The sequence below is a fragment of the Sarcophilus harrisii genome, chromosome 1, assembly GCF_902635505.1.
Source record: "Sarcophilus harrisii chromosome 1, mSarHar1.11, whole genome shotgun sequence".
NCBI lineage: Eukaryota > Metazoa > Chordata > Mammalia > Dasyuromorphia > Dasyuridae > Sarcophilus > Sarcophilus harrisii.
Window position 1 is genome coordinate 239,262,868 of NC_045426.1, and position 23,091 is coordinate 239,285,958.

General features: G+C 32.9%; 1 protein-coding gene across 1 annotated transcript in view; it reads left to right on the forward strand.

Moving 5' to 3' along the window:
* HSD17B4 (hydroxysteroid 17-beta dehydrogenase 4) overlaps nucleotides 1–23,091 on the forward strand; it is a 138,962-nt gene that overhangs the window by 112,629 nt on the left and 3,242 nt on the right. Inside the window, exons 18-22 of the mRNA XM_003762919.4 lie at nucleotides 3,254–3,323; nucleotides 4,560–4,666; nucleotides 5,632–5,718; nucleotides 14,989–15,075; nucleotides 16,069–16,207. Coding sequence (XP_003762967.1) covers nucleotides 3,254–3,323; nucleotides 4,560–4,666; nucleotides 5,632–5,718; nucleotides 14,989–15,075; nucleotides 16,069–16,207 — 490 coding nt within the window. The remainder of the gene's footprint in view (nucleotides 1–3,253; nucleotides 3,324–4,559; nucleotides 4,667–5,631; nucleotides 5,719–14,988; nucleotides 15,076–16,068; nucleotides 16,208–23,091) is intronic.

The following is a 23,091-nucleotide window of genomic DNA, read 5'->3' on the forward strand; positions in this document are numbered from 1 at the left end:
TTGGAGAAGAAAATGCAAACCATTCTAGTATCTCTGTGAAGAAAACTCCAAATGGGGTCATGAAAATATGACTAAAAATTGACTAAACAATAGTTGTAGAACCTTTTTAACTTGTTTCTTTACTTAGGATTTCTTCCTACTCCAATTAATCTCATATCTCATTCTAAAATAATCTTCTTAAAATAGTGCTTTGAATCTTGCACATAGTAGATGTTTAATAATTTTTTAAAAATGAATTGATCATGTCACCTCCTTGTTTAAACATCTTGAGTGGTATGAAACAGAATCAAGCCTTCACAATTAAGAATTAAACAGAATTAAGGCTTCCACAATTGATTTTAACTCTTCTATAAAACACTCTACTCTGGCTTAAATTATTTTTTCTACCATTCCTCCTAACCCCCCAAAACTTATGTTTTTCCCATCTTTATATTTTTAGACCTGGAATTCCTTTCATATTATCTAAATCTCCCTTAGTTTTCTTGACCTGATTCCTAGGTAGAGTTTTCCTTGATCATACCAGCCTGAAATGATCTCTTTAATATTTGATTTTTTCCATAGTTCTTTGTTCTTTTATCATTATTTCTTGGGAAGAGGGCTAGGACCAATCTGGTATTCTCTTATAGCACCCAAATCAGTGCTTTATATGTAGTGTATATGTTCATTATATTTAAAAGGCGTGAATAAAACTTGTCTTGAGTAGTAGTAATGGTAGAAATACCTCTAGTTAAATGGCCTATTAAAGTAAGAAAAAACTTAAAGAACCAAAGAATATTTTATTTTAAATTTCAGAGAAGTTCAGGTCCTCAAAGATCAGGCCCAGTACCACATTTCTTATAATAGGGAAGCTTCTTCCGATTCTCTTCTCTTATTTCCTACCCCAAGGTGCTAATGCCCTTCTCCAGGGAATTACACTGATGCATATATTTTATATTCAATTTTCTAATTTTATTTTGATTCTCAAATAGAATATAAGACTCCTAGAGGCAAGGACTGTTTTGATTTTATTCTTGTATCTCACTACCTAGCAGATGATAGATACTACTGCTTATTGAAATGTCAGGAACACTTGACTTCAAATTCTGCCTTAGGTATGGGAGAAATAACTTCATTGGACTTGGGAGAGGTGAAGTTCAGTCTTTAATTTCAGAACTGCAGAAGTGGGTATCCTATAGAATAAGAACACTTAGAATCAAGACATGTCTTTTTGTACCCAAAATGCAAATCCCTCCCTTGATTCTCTATTGACTGAGTACCACAGAGGTCACAACTTGTTTGGAGCACCTAACCATCCCATGTAATTACAGCATTACTTCTTCCTTGGTATTCATCTTATTTGGATATAGTTCAATCTTTCCTCTGATTCCCTGTTGGCTGAATACTACAAAGGTTTCAGCCTATCTGTAGTCTTATTTCTCCTATATGAATCTCCATCCCTACTTGTATCATTACTTCTGGGTTTGGGGGGAGACTTATACTTTGATGGCCTTGATGACATGTGGGGACTTTTTGGCTCTAAATTTATTATCAGTCCTATGAGTAACAGACTTGTCTCATTATATTGTCCAGTTGCTGTTATTTCCCAGTTCTAATCTATGTATTCTTCTTGAACTTAAAATGCTGGTATAAGCACTTTATGGATTGTGAAAAGAGAATGAGATACAACTTACATTTATATAAAGGCATAAAGTTTTTTAAAGTGCTTTATGTATATTATCTTTACATATATTTATTCCTTAATGATAACCTTATGATGTAGTTAGTACAAATATTATTCCTTTTTACAACTGGGAAATTGAGGTTTAGAGAGGGCTGCATCTGTTTTGCCCAAAGTCACATCATTGCTAGGTGACAGAGATAGAATTTGAATTCAAGGAATGTAAGATCAGTTTTTTTTTCCTTGTATGTAAACAGAAAGCATGGTCTTAATTAAAATAAAGAATGAGAAAGAAGAGATTGTAAATAAGGAATGGTGAACTCTTTGGCTCTTGGTTTTTTTATTTCTTAAAACCAATTAGCACACAATGTCTCCTAAAATAAGAAAAAAAGAGTTTATAAAGAACATTTTGTTATTTATCTTTGCAAACCTTTATTATTGAAGGATTGATTTACACAGTATTGCATTAAACAAAGTAATATGAATTTTATATGTCTTCACATTACCACAGAACTTTAAAATGGGATGGATCAATGAATACCTATTCTTTGAGTTTTTCCTTGAGAGCTAAGTCATGTACTAGATGTAATTCTTGGTGCTTTTCCCTGTCATTAAAAACGAAAAACAAAAAACTATTTCTTTGGTTCAGCCAAACTCGGTGGTGCTATAAGAAACATTTAATTTGCATATTGCAAAGTTTAGCATAAAAATTTTAGTTTTAGGATTATGATATATTTTTAAAAATATTTAGCTGTACCATTCTGGAAAGCAAGTTGGAACTATGCTCAAAGGGCTATAAAACTGTCCATATCCTCTGATCCAACAGGGTTTCTATCTCAAAGAGATCATAAAAGAAGGGGAAGGACCCACATATGCAAAAATGTTTGTAGTAACTCTATTTGTGGTAGTAAGAAATTAGAAATTGAGTGGATATCCATCAATTGGGGAATTGCTAACTAAGTTGTGGTACATGAATATAATGGAATACTATTGTTTTAAAAGAAATGATGAGCAGGCTGATTTCAGAAATACCTGGAAAGCCTAAATGAACTGATGCTAAGTGAAAACGCTGCTCTGAGCAGAAATGTACACAGCAAGATTGTGTAATGATCATCTATGATAGTTTTAGCTTTTCTTAGCAGTACAGTAATCCAAGACAGTTCCAATAAACTTGGGATGGAAAGTGCCATCTACATTGAAAGAGAGAACTATGGAGACTGAATGTTGATTGCATACTATCTTTACTTTTTTTTTTTTTTTTGCTTTTCCTTTCTCATGGTTTTTCCCTGTTGTTCTGCTTTTTCTTTCACAACATGACTAATATGGAAATATGGTTAAAATGATTGCACATGGATAACCTATACTAGATTGCTTGCTGTCTTAGAAGGGAGAAGGTAAAGAAGGAAGAGGGAGAAATTTGAAACTCAGAATCTTATAAAAATCAATGTTGAAAACTATATATATAATTGAAAAAAATGTAACACTATTAAAATTGCTGTATTTTTTGCTCTTTTTTTGGTTTTATTTGGTTTAAGTACCCTTTTCTTTTAAGAAAGTATGTATTACTTATTCATGTTTATATTACTTTTTCCACAGGCTGTCTTATATCGGCTCAGTGGAGATTGGAATCCTTTACACATTGATCCTAGTTTTGCCAGTCTTGGAGGCAAGTTGACATTTAATTTTATTTATGAAAAAAAATAGTAATTCAGAAATAAAAACACCATATTTTAAAAATTAATTGTTATTGATAGTTTCAGTCATATTTTAAGGACAAATCTCTCTGCTCTATATTTATACAAAGGATATGGAACCTTTCTTTGATTAGTGAAAAATGACAGTAAATATTTTTCAAGTGAAAGCCTTGCAGAAGAAATAGAGAACATGTCATTTAGGACATATATTGTGTTCCATTGTTTACAGACAATGCCTTTATATATAGGAAATGGTAATAAATATTTGTTCAATTTTATTTTAGTGCCTGTGAAAAAGAAGTATTGTGGGAAGTTCTAGGGATGGAAATGATGAACCTCTTTGAAAAACCTAGGAAGTTTATTTAGTCTGGATCGTCACTCAAAATGTTTACAACTTAATAGAATTTTACAAAGCTTACAATTTAGTGGCCTATATGGTTTTTGAATACTTGGAATTACCTCAATGTCATCCATGCTAATGTATCCCAGTTGGATTTCAGCAGAGGACCAAGACCCTAATACCCTTTTTCATTTGCTCAGTATTTAATCACTTGCGGAAGTAGTCAAGCCTGTAAGAAAATAGGCATAATAATCATTTCTGAATATTTCTGTTTGAGTCTGATTTGTGTGTTTAGCTGCTACATACTATAGGGCTGAAGAAATTAATTTAATCTTGCAATTTAGTAACAATTTTTTCACTTGACTAGTTTTGAGAAAGCCTTCTGTAACAGAAACATTCTTAATGAGAAACCTTTCCTATTTCAGTTCCATTTCCCCTATAGACTCAAATTGAATGTTCTGTTGAGTCATATTTTTATTCTACTGATATCTTTGTGATGTCAAGAGAAAACCAGAAATGCTCTTAGCATATGGACTTCCAAAGATACGAATAGCACAGGCTTGACAAGCATGCATGTGTTTTGAACAGCATCATTGGAGGGGATATTCACATCAGCAAAACCACATATCCATTAGAATTTTGGACTGTTCAGGAAATACTCCTCAAACTTTTTTCCTGTGGAAATTTTACCCCCCTTTTTGAAAAACCTAGTTCACAAAAAGAAAATTTAGGTTTTAAAAGGTTTTTTTAAACCCACAAAAAAGCAAAACAGAAAACCTAATTAAAATATCTGAAACACATTTTGTGTACTTATGCTTAGGATTGTTGAGCATCTATTTTAAAATAAGTTTTCTTTCTTTTCCCACAGGCTTTGACAAACCCATATTACATGGCCTTTGTTCATTTGGATTTTCAGCTAGGCATGTTTTACAGCAATTTGGAAATAATGATGTGTCTAGATTCAAAGCAATTAAGGTACCTTTTTAGGTTTCCTTTAAACATTTTTTCAGTTTAATAATTATTTGAATATTACTTCATTTGGTCATTTTTAGAGTAGAAAAGGAGTTAGTTACTTCACTCCAAAAAAGATAGTCATGGTATAATGGTCAGGTTAGCTTTCTGGAGGTCTCCGGAAGGGCCTTGGTCTCAGCAGGATAGCTATCACAATAATGGACAAAAATAGGGCCAAAGTCTTCATTGTCTCTTATACAGTTTGTGTCTGTCATAGTCTGACCCAGTCTCAGTCTGAATCTGACTTTGTCCTCAGTTTAAATACCCTCTTACAATTACATCATTACAGTATACTAAGTATGTATGAACTAGAGAATTATTAGGTCAAAATATATATGTAAACTAGAGAACCATCATCTCATTAATTCCACCAAGTTAACATCTTGTTTCAAGTATACTTGTCTAGAGTTTCTCTACATCATTGTATTATAGCTTATATACATTTCTGATTTTAGACTTAACAGTCAACATTTTTATTTTTATACTTAAGTTCTGTATGCAAGGTATCAATTGACAGTGGCATTATCTCTGAAATTAAGAATTCAGTTATAATTTCTCAAATAAATTGAAATGACTATGTGTATAATGAAATGACATTAAAGAAGAGGCATTATCATCTGTTTTGGTAAATCTTAAGTGCTATGAGACCTTTTCCTTCCTTCCTTCCTTCCCTTCCTTCCCTTCCTTCCCTTCCTTCCCTTCCTTCCCTTCCTTTCCTCCCTTTCCTCCTGCCCTCCCTTCCTCCTTCCTCCCTTCCTTCCTCTCTTCCTTTTTCCTTCCTTCCTTCTTCCTCCTCAGTGCTTAGCATACTGCTCTGTACTTGGTCAGGACTTAATAACTGCTTTGTTTATTCATTCATTTGTTAGGAGTAATAAAATTTTCTATTTTAAGGAGATACTTGAAAAAAGGTGTATTGTTATTTTGTTTAGGCCCGCTTTGCAAAACCAGTATATCCAGGACAAACTCTGTTAACAGAAATGTGGAAGGAAGGAAACAGAATTCACTTTCAGACCAAGGTAAGCTCGATGGTATTGTAGTTCTCTCTTCCACATTGTAGGGCACAGTGTGGTGCCACTGTGATCTGGAAATTCCATGAAAATGTTTTGGCCAGAGAAGTAGGATTTTTTTTTTAAATGGGGTATTTATGTAGTATCTTATTTTAAAATTTGGGTTGATATTATACAATACTATATATATCTTGTATGCATTTGTGAGTTTCTCCGTTTTTTTCTATGTCTACTGGTCTTCACATGCCATCTGCAGCTTGACCAAAACTTCCCCTAAATACTCATTTAATTTCTTATGACGACCCACAGTATATTGAAATTATCATGAAAAAAGTTGAAATATGGAAGGAATAACTATGCATCAGTGGATTGAATAAAAGCTGAATAGCATAATAAGTTTTTAAAAATTTATTTTCAGTAATTTGTCCTGGTATAGTCATCACATTTAATCATTGAGTCATATTTTAAGGATAAATCTCTCTGGTCCTTATTTATAAGGGATATGGGACCATTCTTTGATTAGTGAAAAATGACAGTAGATGTTTTTCAAGTGAAAGCCTTGCAGAAGAAATAGAGAATATGTCATTTAGGACATATATTGTGTTTCGTTTTATTCCATTGTAGGATTCATTTAACTAATACAATGATTTTTTTTAATGTGAGTGCTAAAATTAAGTAGGACATACAGCATTAATCATTTGAAGATGATTATTTTATATAAAGTTAACTTTTTTAAATGAAAAAAGAATACATGATATTATATTGAAATCTTAATTATTTAAGTCAAAGACTTAATTTGACTTAATTTAGCCTTCTTGGGTCAGCACACATAATAGCAGAATAATTTTGTGAGCCATTTTAACCTTTAATTTATTTAAATCAGTCAAAAACCCATGATAGTGCTTGATATCTCCTTATACTTAACTAAATAGGTGACTTTTATGGAACAGTTCAACAACAACAACAACAAATTATCAAAGTTTTTTTTGTTTGTTTGTTTGTTACACTTCTTCTATTGCCTTTTCAAAAAATACTTTCTTTTCCCTAGAATGCCTTATTTTCATCCCAAACTCATATACTTCCTGTCCTTAGGGTTCACCTTCTATCTAGCCTCTTTCATGAAATCTATCTAAGAAGGGACAAATTGAGCCATATCAGAAATAGAAGAGGTCAAAGCTTTGTGATATTCAGCAATGGGATATAGGGGTCATGAATGATTGATGTTTTTAAAGAATGAACAAATTTGGGAGACCCAGTATTTAAAAAACACATGTATACATGATGTATATATGTGTGTATGTATATACACATATGTACACACAAATAAATAGTATGTGTGGAAGACAGTGACACTTACCCAAATTAAAATCAGAGACTCTCAAGGTAAAAAGCAAAAAAGGATTTATCATGATCTCAAGAGAAAGGGCAACTCCCAACAAACAAGGTGTCAATAGAGGAGTGCAAATTGCAAAGTACAAAACACAAGATTATATAAATCCTAACCAGAAGCCCCCAACCCTCCCCACTTCTGACTTTTTCTCCTATTGGCTGGCAAATTTTAATTTACCCAGAGACTCAATATTGATCCCAGGACACACTATACCTAATAGGTACTTATATTATTGAAAAGATGATGGAGGGGGAAAGAGAGACAGGAGGGAAATGTTTGTATATCTAAGATAATTGAATACCTATAGTTATAACTCAATTTTTTAGTTATATTTTTTAGTTATAACTCAATTAGGGCATAGTTCAAGTCCACATTCTTTTTTCAAGTCTACATTCTTTTTTTTTTTAAATTAAAGCTTTTTATTTTCAAAATATATGCATGGATAATTTTTATGATTTGCACTTGCAAAACCTTATGTTCCAAATTTTTTTCCCTCCCTTAACCTGACCTCCTCCCCTTACAGTAAGTAATTTTAATATGTGCAACATGTGCAATTCTTCTATACATATTTCCACAAATAACATGCTGCACAAGAAAAATCAGATCAAAAAGGAAAAAATGATAAAGAAAACAAAATGCAAAGAAACAACAACAAAGACAATGAAAATACTATATTGTGATATACACTCTGTTCCCACATTCCTCTCTCTGGGATGCAGATTGCTCTCTTCATCACAAGACCATTGGAATTGGCAAGGCCACATTTTTATAATAGATCTTCACTCAGTTTATCCCATTCAGCCCTTCTTTTTTATTTATTAATCTTTGAAGACCTCTCACCATTCTTGATACCATCTTATTCTCAGTCTCCAATCCCACTGGACTTGGTTTGTCCTTTTTCTCTCCTGGGGTCCATCCTCATCCTTTTAATACTTAAAATTTAACTGGACCTCCCCCCTCCAAGTTGTTCAATCTTTTCTATCCTGAGAGTGATGTCTGTATGACCTTGTGATGAGGTGTATCATACAGATGAGGCAGACAGGGAGTAGTATGATTCCACTTAAAGTTATCAGCAGGAACCAAAAAAACTTGTTTCCCCCAGCTGCCTCCAGACCAAGATCATCAAGAGTTATTAAATGGGGAGGTCTGAAATGGGACATGGGCCAATTTTCTGATGTCTTTGGCAATTTCTTTTTACTACCTGTCCATTATCATCAATTTTCACATAGCAAAAATTTAATTTTCCACAAACTCTTATCTTCTTCAGCTAACAAGTAATCTAATACCAATCTATGCTAGAGTACCCTATTTTGAGTGGTCTGCTAACAAATCCTGTGCCTTTGTCATCTAGTTACTAATTTTTGACCAACTCCCATCTGGGACCATCACCCTCAATCATTTGTGTCCCCCATAATTAGAGTAGGTAACTCTTTACAAATAAAAATGTGTGTCAGGAAAATCAGCAACAACATAAATGCTAAAAGAAACAGACATATGCATTTGACAACAGATAGATGACTAGGCCAAATACTCACCTACTTATTTAGGATGTAATGACTACATTTTCAGATAGGTAGCTGCAAGATCTTACATACTTGAATTGTACTTATTGCTTCTACTTAACACTTGCCTTGATTATAGAAATTTGGTATAAGAAGAAAAAGCAGGGACACTATTATATTCAAAAACTGGTCCTTCAGGCCTCAGCCTGAGAGCACATACATGACAGGATAAAGCATCCTTACCTCAGTTTGATTTTAGATAATTGTATTCAATAACAATTCCACCTTATAGCCATATTCAGGAATAATCAGGTGGGTCTTATTCCTTTGAAGAAGGAGAATTCTTTAAAGAAGGAGAAACTGAGTCAGAAGGATCCCACCTTTAGCAGAGGCCAAAGTTGTCCTCCCAATTCTTGCCCAGATACTAATGTCCACCGGTAACAATTCAGGATCACATTTCTCTGAGTAGTTTATGGCATATTTCTTTCAGATAGTGGATTACTGGCTTTATGATCCATTTGACAATCATACTTGAATTCAAAACTCCAAATAATATCATTCACAGTTCCAAGAGATTTTTTTTCTCAAATAGCAAATCTCATTAGTCAAAACTTCAGGTGAATTTAGCTCTCAAAAATCACATATCCTAAATAAGTGTTGAATATAATCTTATATTGATAACAGTAAGAGATTCATCCTAGAAAGTTCACAGTTTATCTTCATATTTAAGGAGATGGGTTTTAAATTCAACATTACACAAATCATTTTACTTTGATGCTCAATGATCATTCTATATCAAAATATGTTCAGGTATTAACCATGTTCAAAGGGATAAAGACATAGACCACTGTTCTCATAATCTCCCTAAACAATGGGAACAGCTTTAAAATGATTCAGTACAACTAATTAAAACTTACATAGAATATACTGTCCTAAATTCATCCTAGAAAGTTCACAGCTTATCTTCATATTTAAGGAGATGGGTTTTAAATTCAACATTACACAAGTCATTTTACTTTGATGCTCAATGATCAATCTATATCAAAACATGTTCAGGTTATTAACCATGTTCAAAGGGACAAAGACATAGACCACTGTTCTCATAATCTCCCTAAACAATGGGAACAGCTTTAAAATGATTCAGTACAACTAATTAAAATTTACATAAAATATACTATCCTAATTTCATATTAAAGAACCCTATCAGAATTAACATTCATAATTTCTTCATCCTAAAAAAGGTTAATTCAACTTTCTCCAATTGAGGAGTCTATAAACTTTTTCTGGAAATATAAACAAAGGTACAACACTAATAGTGTTAAAAATTCCTCTAAGCACAATTAATTTCCCCTCCCACCAAAATACTCCTTATTCCCCAGGTGCAAATTCAATTTTAGATGTTATAACAGTCCATTCTTGAGTCTCCTTCACAAGTCCTTTAACCTTGGTATTCTCAGCCTCCAGACTGCAATTTGTCATCTTAATATCTGGGAAGTCCTTCCCACTTTGCTTCTTCCAGACTTTAATAAGCACGAACTCTCCTGGAACTGCAAACTCCAAAGGTGTTGTCTGGGCTTGCAATATTTGCCTCCTAAGAGCTAAAAGGGATGAGGTGTCACTATAAAATCCCTTAAAATTCCTATAAAGGAATTTTAAAATTCCTTAAAATTTCTATAACTATAAAATTCCTTAAAAACTTAACTTTTGTTTCAAAAGAGGGTCTTTCCCTTTCTTCTCCCACATAAAGTAAACCAATCTCATGTGGAAAAAGTCCCAGATCATTTCTGGAGACAAATTCTAATTCTTTAACAAAGCAATAAGCAACCATTTCACAAAATTCACTAAATTCACAAGGCAATTTAGTTATCATTTTCTTAAGAATTTGATTGATTCTATCCACTTTCCCTGATGGGGGCAGATGCCTAGGTGCATAGATTTGCCGATCAGTTTGCAATCAATCCCTCCCCATTATTTTTTATAAAACCTTTAGATGTAAAATGTTTCTCTATCAGAAACAATCTAATAGAAATAGGTATTATTTGTTCCAATGTTATTCAACTAATCCCTCAGGCAGCAGAGCTCAGGGGAAAGTTTCTTACCCATCTTATCAAATGGTCCACTATAATCAGTAATTGCCTCAGTTTTCCCACAGATGTCATTTCAGTAAAACCCAACTTGAATATTTTGGAGCCAGGTTCCTTCCCCTCCAGAGGACACCTCCTCAATCCCTTTCTATTTATCTTTAGATATATTACACACCTTTCAGATACAATTTATTTTGCAATTACACATATCCCTATGCACCAAATTTTCTTGCTTTTACTTTATTAAAAGGAGAAAGAAAGCAAGACAAACTTTAAGATTCAGAATATAAGTAATATCTAAATAACTTTGGACCAGATTTCACAAAGTTTATACCACATGTCCAGTAGAGCTGACAAAATATTAAAGCACAGCTCGTAAAATTGTTTTTAATTTTTTTAAATTTAAAATCAAATCAGATACAGATTTAAATCTTCAGTAGCAATAAACAAGTTCACAGTTTTAGCATGCACTTTTAATACTAATTATCTCATACAATTTCAGAATCAGAATTTCAATTTAAATACACATAGCCTCAAAATTTTTTAAGGTGGAAGAAAACTGCCCTTTCAAGTCCATCTACAAAGGAGGGGAACATGTAAGAAGGGCTTTAAGAAAGCAGTGAACTTTAGGACCCTGGGGGAAAGGATTGGAGAAATTTGGACGCAGGTGTTCAGCTGCAGGTCTGTGACCCAATGACTAGCTCACCCTAATGCTGGGGGCTATGTCGAAGATGTTGGGGCACCAGTGCAAATCCTAGAAGAAGCCAGGCCAGTGAATGTTGTTAACCTAGCTAGGACAGATTACACAAGCCTCTCAAAGGGAGAGAAGCATGGAAAATCCTAGAGGTGTTTTTTTTTCCCTTTCAGTTTTTTTGTAAAAAGTCATGTAAATTAGACCCACCTAAAAATACTATAGACTAACTCAACTTAGCTGATAGAGAAACTTATGCCAAGCAATTTACTGATAATTCTAAAAACCCCCAGAATCTGCTAAAACTTTTAGCAGTTCTATAAATTTAATTATTTTTGCAGACCCAAATTGGCCAGTTCTAGGTCCAAAGAAATATGTCATTTTTTTTTTTTTTTCCTTTTTGGTTTGAGTTAAATACTTTGCCTGTCAAAGATCTAGTCCTTCCTCTCTCTAGCTAAAAGCTATTTGCCTAAGTCCAAATATGTACAAAACAAGCATTTTAAAATCCCATATAGCCAGATCTTTTCCTTTGTAATTCAGCTGACTGAGAGAAACACATTAAAAAACACAGGTTCACAAACAAGAACCACATTTCTAAAGAAGGGAACTCTGGATAGGATCCTACCAGCCGAGTGTGGAAGGCTCCTTTGAATTTATACTGAGCTCCTGCCCAAACAAAACAACAGTATTTAATCTTTTTCTTTTTGTCCTTCCCTATAAATTTTGGTACTTCATCCCAGTTCTTCCAAAAGAACTATCTTCTGGGACACTAAATAGGTTTTTAGAGCCAGCTACTTTAGATTGTTCCTTTCCCAAGGTTCACAATATCTTGTCCTCTTTGATGGAGAACTCATTGTATCTTACTAAAGGAAAATGGGAGAATTCTTACAGACATTAAGTGCTTAGAATTTCCCAATATCAAAGAGAAATGGGAGCCTTTTACAGATTCCCATCTAAAAAACTCTTCCAGTCCTAATCCCAGTTACCCAAGTATCTCACCAGTTTTTATTATAGGGAAAGTCCTCTTGTGGATTCTAATCTCTTAGTCTCCCCCCCTTCACCATTTTCTTACCCTACCTGGGTTGTGCACAATTTACCTGACTGATTTCAAATTTTTCTCAGCTGGCTTATCTCCTGTCTGAATTAATCGATTACTCTGTCTTCACTAGCCCACTTCTGTTTTTGCTTTCTTAGTGTCCCTTTTGGGTAATTTTTCCCTGGATTTGAGCTGGAGTTCGAGGACCACTGGAGAATTCTCTGGAGGTGCCTGCCCAAGGATTCAGTGTGAGAGAGACCCCTCACAAAGAGGAAATATCCCAGACTAGCCCCCCAAACTGTGTGGGACAGTGACCCTTATCCAGTTTAAAATAAGACACTCTCAAGGTAAAAAGCAAAAAAGGATTTATTACTATCTCAGAGAAAGGGCAACTTCCAACAGACAAGGTATCAGTAGAGAAGTGGAAACTGCAAAATGCAAAACACAAGATTATATAACCCTAACCAGAAACTCCCTTTTCTCCCATTTGGCTTATGAGTTCTGATTTACCCAGAGACTAAATATTGACCCCAGAACACACTTTACCTATTAGATACTTAAGTGCTAATGAAAAGAGGGGGGAGGGAAGAGACAGAAGGGAAATGTTTATCTAAGATAATTGAACACCTGCAGCTTTTATCTATAACTCAACTTGTTATTACAAAGTCTCAAGTCACAATTAGAGCATAGGTCAAGACCAAATTCTTATGAGAGATCTTCATTCAATTTATCCCATTTAATGTGTGTGTGTGTGTGTGTGTATGTATGTGTGTGTTGCCCTGTGTGTGTTTTTATATATCTGTTTAAGTATACAGAGGTTTTTCATGAGCAAAAATATGCATAATATTCAAAATTCATACATAAACATTAAGTACATATACATATATACTATGTGTGTATGTCTGTGTGTGTGTCTATATGTGGGTGATATTTCTCTAAGCATATAAGATTGTCCTCATTGGTTATTTTATTGGCAGAATACCATGCTTTAGCCTAAATCTTTTATATGTTTGGATTTTATTTTTTGTTTGTTTATCCTATATTTCCTTATTTAATGATTTATGCAAAATACATATCCATATGTAATGTATGTATTGTCTCCCAGAAAAATATGAATTTTTCCATGAGATTTTTCCTATTTATTTACTTGGAGTACCAGATTTGAAATATTAGAATTCAACATTACTTTGGGAGACAATAGAGCAGTATAATCTCTATATGATCCTGGTGGTGGAATGCAGAGTGGAAAATATTTTCTGTCATCCTAATATTCCTGGTTCACTCTAGAAAACATATACTCTTACTAGCTACCTTCTAAACAAAAACAAACAAGCAAAAACAATGTGTCCTTTCTTATTATCTTGTGGAAATTACTGAATTTTCCTAGGTAGAACTAAGAGTCCAGGACTAAATTAAAGAAGAATTATACTAAATGCTCCAGGGAGGAAAAGAAGCCAAATTATTAAAAGGCTACTGTTCCAGTAGAGCTTAAGACCAATCCTTTCCTTCCAAATGGAGAAATTTGAAACTATCAGGTGGAATTTAAAGGGAGTGGACACAAAGTCTCTTCCATTAGCTGAGAAATAGGGACATGTGTCAAAAACTTTGGCTGTGGAAAAAATATGCTTTGTGCTATGGAAGATTCTTCAGAGAAAAAAATCTTTTGGAAAAATAGTTTTTTAATGGTAGGCAAAATGAAAAGGATTTTCTTATCCCTTGGAGATAAGCTTGACCAAGAGATCAAACTGTCTTTACATTGATGCTTGGGGAAACTTTCAGAATGAGTGTTAGTATTCAGACATAAACTATTTGGCTTGATGTTGGAAAAATAATTTACTAAAAATGCTTTTTGTTCATAGATTGCCCTTTCTCATATTTGTTACTATAGAATATGAAGTAAACTGATGAAGTATTAAATATTTATCAATTCATTTTTTTCAACTATGTTTCTTAAGTGAAATTTTTTTATTCTAACATTGGCTGTTTATATATACTTCAATGTTTAGGAACTTGGCCAGAAAGCTGGTTTTATTCCTATAATTTATAAACGTATATAAATATGTGTTTGTAAATTGAACTAAATTGAGTTTGTTGATTTCTTGTCAAAATTAATAGTACAGTTAGTTTCAGCTTAAGTGAATGTTATTTTATAAAAGAGTATTCCTTCTGTGAATATAGTAGATATTAACACAAGATATTTGTGGTCTCTTAGGAATTTAATTTGCATAATGTATATATTTCATAATTGAAATAGGAAATAGAATAGCTCTTAAAAATAATGCCAAGGTCTTTTTATTTAAATTATTTTTATTTATAGTCTTTTCCCTGCATTTTTGATACACATTAATTGTGATAAGAATATAAGAATTAATGCCCATTAAAACATTTAACTTTAATGATTATTTAGTTTTTTACAGTTTACAGGAATTGCCTTTTGGTTTTTTTCCCTCTGATTTATTTTTCTATTTAAGATGAAAAGACAACTTTGCTTCCTATGATTTGGTGGTGGCATATGAAAAAAAACACATTTTTTTTTTAATATGTTCAGAGTAATATCTTCTTTTGTCCCATGTCAGGTCCAAGAAACTGGAGACATTGTCCTTTCAAATGCATATGTGGATCTTGTACCAACATCTGATTTCTCAGCTACAGTATCTTCTAAGGTACGGTAACAGATAACATTAAAATCACTACCTGAGTCTTTAATTGGTGAATTTTAAATAGATTATGAACATCCAAAAGACTGGTTAAGTTAATAAGTATAGGAAGATATATTGAGTGCATTAGTAATTATTATTGCCATTATAATATCATCTAATAGAATTTTAAAAATCAGAATAAATCAGTAATGAAATAATGGCAATCAATATAAATTTACTTAAATTGGGAAAGAATGATTGGTGGATTAATTATTTTGGAGACGTTGGAAAATGGCTAGATGTATAACAAAAAAATTATGATTTTTCTGTAATTAGAACAGTAAATGCAATTAACTGAATCTCTTGTCCTATAAAGAGACTTTCAAGTCAAGTATTTTTATAAAAAAATGCAATTGGAATATTAAAATTTTGTAAATAGTATATATAATGAGGTAAAATTCCCTTAATTTTTTTTTTAAGGTAAACTGATAATAGAAAATGTCAGCATATTTTCCCCTTAATGTACCTTGCATATTAAATGCTAATTTTTGTTTCTTTACTCTTCTTCTTCTCTTTGTAAAATTCTATCTATGCTTCTACCAAAGCCTTTTCAGATTATCTATAAGCTAACTTTTCTTTAAACTCCTATCACATTTGTTGTATGGGCCACTCAGTTTGGTACTTAATTATATGCTTTCTTATATTCTTTAATTCTTTCATGTGACCATATCTTAATTCATTTAGAACACAACTTTTTTGAGGGAATGTATTTTATCTTACCCTTTTTTTTAATATACCATCAGATCCTAGATGATAATATGGATGCTAACATAGTCTTGGGATATGACATATAACTCATAAATAATGTTTGATTTATTGATAACTTCAGAAAGTACATGTGGCATATATAACTTTTATAAAAAAATTTTTTTACAATGTATCATGAATTACTTAGTCATTTATTTTGAATCTTTTTCATAGAACTTTTCATACTAAATTTTCTATATAATTTTCTAGGATGGAGTGCTTCAGAGCACTCTTGTTTTTGAGGAAATTGGTCGTCGCATCAAAGATCTTGGAAAGGAACTGGTGAAGAAGGTAAATGCTGTATTTGAATGGAATATCACTAAACAAGGACAAACTGCAGCACAATGGAGTAAGTCAGTGATTTTTTTTTTAATGTTCTAGTGCAATTTTTCATAGTGGAAATGAGTCTTATTCAAACTATACTTCTGTAAAATTAAATGAGTTAAGTTTCATATGAACTCTGACATTAGATCTATGTTAATGCAAGCAGAGTCCTTCAATTGACGAGAAAGACATCTGACTTCAGTGTAAATGTGTAATTGTAAAAGTAGATGTCCAGACTTTAGCTATATGAATCCCTGTTAGCACTGTTAGAAAATGCCTTTTGTATTCCACTTTTTAAGCCAAGTCTTTTTGTTTTCTTAAAGACAAACATGTTAGATCAAATGAACTAAGTGAATAATATTAACTTATAATATTTTATTATATATTCCTCCATAATATAATAAAAATTTTATAATGATATACTATATCATACAATAACATATATTGACATTAATATAGCATGATATATTGCATATTACATATGATAATATAATTAACTTGTAATAATGAAACCTGCAATATAATATTAGCTTAAAAGTCATATATCATTTTCATGACAAAGCATTAATTATTTGGAGAATTAGAGATAGATTATCTTACTTTTGAGTGTAAAATTACAGTGATTTTACCACCTTATATGGAGAATATTTATTTTGCAGCTCCTGTTAACATGAAAAATACAAAAGGTACTTGATGCTTGCAATATGCAAAAACATGGAAATTATGAGGCAGAAAACTATTTTTGATAAAAGCCAATTAAGGTTTACTGTGGTTTTTCTTTTGTTGGCCATACCTCTGTTGAAACATTGTATTTTTTGTTCAGTTATTTGGAGCCTAAATTTATTTCAGCATTTAAGTTTTACATAATTTTTAAAATAAAGAAAGATTTCTAGTTTAATCTAAAGCTTATAATATGCTTTGACTATGCCAATATAATAAAACTGGCAGTACTACCTGAAATAATTTATATATTTATTGTTGTACTAATCAAAGCACCAAGAGGATGTAGAAAATGTTATTGAGCTAGACAAAATAATAACACAATTCATTTGAAGAAGTAAGTAGTCTAGAATCTCAAGGGGGAAATTACAGGAAAAAAAGAAAGAATGAAAGAGTAATACCACCTCTAGAGCTCTGAGTTCCAAATAAATGCTAGACTTAAATTAAAAATATAACATCACTAAAAAAAGTAAAATTGGAGAAAATAGGTTGAATATATGTATATGAGGCAGCTAGGTGGTCCATTGGATAAAGTGCAGGGGGCCTGGAGTCAGGAACATAGGAGATCCAGATAAAGATCAAGAGAACTGGAGAAGAGTTAAGATATTGAATATTTATTTGCATGAGTTAACTATTCTCTCTTTTGGACATCTCATTTTTATGGATCATAAATGTCTTTGATAATCTCATTTGTGGCTACTTTTTGTGTTTATTTCATGTAATGTGCTATAAGCCTATTTATGTCATGGTTCATACTACCATTCCCTCTTAGACAAGCACTAATTTTCTTATTCATAGATTGTGTCACTTCATTTGCAACTGCTCTGAAAGAATATTTGTGTTAAAATGATGGGTTCAATTTTATATTATGGTCATTGAAAGTGATGTACAATTTCCGAAGGGCAGTCCAACTTGTCCAGTTAGTTGTCCATCTGCTTTACTAAAGATATTTAATAGAAGACCAGCAAGATAAGCTCACCATTTAATCATATATCCTAATCTGGACAAAGAAGCATTCTTATTCATTTTTTCATTCCTATTCATTTTTTTTTCATTCTTTTTCATTTTTTTTTCTTCCCGTTTGGTTAGGCTGAACTTTTTTTTTAGTGATTTGGAATCTCATTTAATAGCTCTGCATTATTATTGGTCATGATGTAATCAGCAGAGTTATTTCAACCACTCTTTGATCTTACTAGTACCTCCAGCAGAGATTTAGAAGGCTAGCCCTTTACACATCTTAGGTCATTCTGAGCTTTATTGCTTTTGAAATTTCTTTTTCTATTTCAAACTCAGTGACCTGCCCTTGCTTCCATATTTTCTATATCTTTTTTAAGAAAAAAAATTAATGCATTTTGGTTTTTCCTCCCTAGCTACTCTTCCTTATTAACAGAAGTATATCAAAACTAACCCTACCTTACATATATTTGGCAATATATGCAATATTGCATACCTGTGGTCTCTAACTTATTCAACATGTTAGAACCATGTATTATTGACAGTTTCATACTGGCCCCAACTAAACATTTACCACCAGAACTGAACCAGAGAGAAGAAAAATAGGAACAAAGGAGAAAAGAAAAAGTAGAATTGGACTTTAGCAGAGAACGGGGAGACAGAGAGACAGAGACAGAGGGAGAGAGAGAGAGGGAGAGATTTTGGATCGGAAGACTTGGACCAAAAACTGCCAGTTTTACATACCTTTTCCAAGAAGGGAAGGGAAGGGAAGGGCCTAGAAAAATTCTTTTCATTCAAAATTCCCTTACTGATGCTTCTCCATTAACTGTAATATAGTGTACTCACTTTCTTAGCTAAATATCTCTGATAATCTGAATTTTGTCTCAACCAGAAAGAGGCCAGGGTCAGAAAAAGGTAAATATAAAATTAAATTAAGGCAGAAAGCCTTAAAAAAGCCTTTAAAACCTTAAAGCCTTTGCCCAAATGTTAGAAAAATTTGCAACTTATTGTATATAAATTCCACAAAGTAATATGGGAGAAAAGAATCATTATGTTGCCACTAGGGTAAAAAAAAAAAAAATGAGCTATTAATTTAAAGGGTGTGACTTGTCAGAGACAAGTAGAGAGTAAGGAGGAAAAGGAGGTGTTGTTAGTCACCTTCATTGTCTACAATGATGTCTACATTTACCCACCAATGTTATATATATTTGTATTTATTCTATACTTACACAGGTCCTTTTTGGCTCTCCTGTTATAAATGTAAGCTCTTTGGGAGATTGTTTCATTTATTTTAATTTTATCTTCAATCCCTATCACAGAGCCATAGACTTATTGACTATGTCAAATTCATGGCTTTCACCAAGATTTCACCCTTCAGTTGGACATCATTAAGTGCTAACTAGTTGGAGAGCACTTTATTAATACCTGAAGATACAGAGCTAAAATATGACAGTGCCTGTTCCTAACAGCATATTAATTATAACGGCATAAACAAAAGGAGGGGGAAAAATCCACAATATGTGATAATGAATCTTATTATCTATTCAGTATAAGTTTTGAAATTAAGATTTAATTGGCTACCACTTAATTTAAAGCACAACATATATTTAGTAAACATTTAATGTGGGCAAGACAGTGTTGTAGACTTAGGGAAGATGAAAAATTTTGGATGAGTGTGGTTTTACCCTCATGGAACTTAGAGTTCGGTAAAGAAGTCAGCAAACCACTGTCTATAGGTCAAATTCTATAGGTTTACACTTTTAAGTTTCGTGTGAAACTTACTTTATGATCTTTAAAAAACCAGTGGTGGGCTATGCTATTCCCAGGACTAAGCTGTACATGTTGTTAATATATTTTGTAATATTCCTTCCTCCCAATTTTTATACCTGACTTGCCGTATTTAATTTCATGGTCTGAGAGAGGTGCAGGTAAGTCTATGTGTTTCATTTGCATTTTTTGACAGGGCTCAAAAATTCTTTTAGCATTTAACAGAATTGGAAAATCTCCCTCTACTCGAAAAAGAATTCCCTCTTTGATATTCCTGATCCAGTAGTTCTTTGAAGACTTCCAGGGAGGAAGAAAGGCATTATCCTCTCTAGGGAAGCCAACTTAAAGAGGCTTTATAGTTCAGTTGATTTATTTAACATGTCATAAGTTGTAAGTAGAGTGAATTATATCCTTTTACTTAGCTTGTTTTAATTGACAAGTACACCCCTGAGTCATCACAATTCTTTGGATATGTTCCCTCTCATCCCCACCCCATAAGTAAATTGCCTGGTGATATATTTTTCAATGTGGTAAACATCATCCAAGACAATATCAGAATGTGAGACCAGAAAAAATCTTCATCAAAAAACAGCATTGCAATTAGAATGTAACTCTTTAGATAGATAAGTTGAACCAATTTTTAAGTAACATTTTAAATGCCATGGGAACATCCTATTTTGATTGAATTACTCTTCCTTCTTTTCTTTCAAAGGCTTTAGAAAAGCTTGATTTTGTTTAATCTTTGGTTATTACCCTTTGTAGGAGAAAGGGAGCAAAGGAAATTATTTGATAGTTTTTTTTTTAATGTGCCTCAGTTTGCCTTTATTTATCACAGAACATGGCCAAGATGAGAGGACTAAGGCCAGAGACTAAGCTTGAAGCAACTGAACTTTATCAAATACTGTGGATCATGCTACAGGTTTTCTTATTTTCTTGGTGTTCTGAGACTAGATGAATTCATTTCTACAGAAAGCAATTCTCCAAATTGTGATGGGAGCCACCTGCTTGTGGCTTCTGGGGATCTAATTCTGACCAGTAGAATAGATTTATCTTCATGTGAGAGGATAATAACAATACAAGGAGACTAAGAAGCAGGTGCATTCTCTGACCTCTCTCCTCTTCCCTCTTGCCTCTGATTTATTTCATTCCCAATTCACAAGCAACATCTATGTCAGTAAAGGTTGATTTGCAATTCCTTCAAGTGTGTTATGATTCACAGCTGTGGGGGATTTAGAAGAACAGACCCATCCTTTGATTGTACAGTCCCCTTTAACCCTTTAGAGGCTTTTGGGTTTTGCACTTAGGTGTGTGTGGTCCTTAACACCAAATGTTTTCAGAGCATTTGTCTCTGACCACGATATCTTATCCTCAGATTGTCATATAATTGTACTGATTTTTTTTTCCCTCTTACATATACTCTCCTTCCCCAACTCTCCCTGCCTCCTGGATCTTTCCAGATCTGTCAGATGAGGGGAGCGGGGTAAAAGAGGAGAACTGTGGAGGAGGAAAGGGAAAGAAGGGGTGACAGGCAGGTGAGCTCTGAGCTCTCCATATCCTATCCTGATTTCAGGGAACTGGGAACCCTCCTCCTCTTCCATCTCTTCCAGAGGCCGGGAGGACACTACTTGATATTTTCTTTTTTATGATAATAGCTAACTTTATATAGCTCTTTAAGGATTGTAAAGCACTTCATGTATTGATCCTCATAGCTATCTGGTAAGGTAGGTGCTATTAATAGTTCTAATTTATAAATAAGAAAACTGAGGCTGAGAAAACTTAAAAAAGTAAGAAGGGAAGTTAACATGCTTTTTTATTAAGCACCTAATGTGCCAGACATTCTGCTGAGCACTATATAAATAGTCTCCCTTGATCACCAGCAATCCTGGGAGGGCGGTATTATTATCTCCACTTTTACAGATGAGGAAATAAAGGAACAAAGAAGTTAAGGGCTTTGCTCTAGTGTCACACAGCTAGAAAGTGATGATTTGAACTTAGATCTTCCTGATTCCGGACTTACTACTCTATTTGCTATACTGCCTTGCTTTCTAAATGACTTACCCAAGGTTATATGGTTAATAAATATATAAGGAAGTATTTAGATTTTCCTAGTTCCAAGTTTCAAACTATCTATTATAACACCCACCTACCTTAACAAAGTATGTTCTGTGATACCATATTTCTTTTGAGAGCAACTAGTGAAAATATATAACATTTTGTGATTCATATGAGATCATTTTGCTGGGGTGTCTAGTTCTGATAAATGGAATTTTGAAACTGCTTTGAGCAATTGCTGAATATACAAGGGGCCTGAAATGAATTCCCAATTAAGGAATGTGTAAATTAAGGTTTTGTGTGCTATTAAAAAAAATATTTTAACCATGCTCCTGGACTTCTAAAATTGGTATTTTGAACTGAATATACACCTTTTTCTAAGTACCTGAGTAGGAAAAGGACACATAAGCATATGAATGTGCAATATTTAAAATAATATTAACAATTTTCCACTTTTATGCTACAAAGAGACTGTTACTATTTCTATTCACATTCCAAAGCAGTGGTCCCAGTACTGTTTTACTCTGTGAGTGAAGTTAGAATGTAATAACCATCAACTGAGAATTAGGCCCAGGAGCTATGAAGATTTATTTTTTTTATTACTACAGAACTATTATGTGTTTTTTTTTCCCTCCTCTATTCTGCATGGTAAAATCACTATAGTCCCTGGGATATTTTGTCACTGCTTTAAGTTTGACTCCCAAACAACTTATAATCTGTAGCTGGGTTTTAGTGTATATTAAAATGACTTTTTTTTTTTTTAAGTTTCTACATTCTGATCACAATATTTAGCCTCTCAAATTCCCATGAAAAATTCCATGGGTTTACCAAAATGACATTCTGGATTATTCTGTATTGTTTTGACTACAGCTGCCCATTATAATATAGCTTTTTACTAAAATCTATAATAAAGAAATCCTTTTTTTAATGTGCAAGGACCCACTTTTTAAAAGTTAATGTATTTAGGTTTTGTTGACAATGATTTATATTGTTGCTTTCCTTGTAAATGGAAATTTTGCTTTCCTTACAAATACTTAGAATCATTTCTGATAGAACAACATTATTTTAACTCACATTTGGTCAGAAATTGCAAATATTTCACATATCTTTATGTTTCACTATTTTTCATGAGCAGCAAGGAGAATTTGGTTTCATAAATATGTGTCGTAATTAAATATTTAGGGCTAAGGCTATGCAAATGTCCATGGCAAGTCCAGGTCTTGACCTAGATTCCATTAAAACTTGGTCTTTGAATGTTAGATAGTCATGTGATTATGTCTTCCTAACTGCATTCTAACAGCAAATAAAAGAAGTTGAACAAAGTGGAAAGTGGGAAACTATATCACTCCCTGAAGGTCAGAAAATAACCATTTTTGAGGAATCAATCTCCTTCAGGCCATACTGTCTTTTACATTG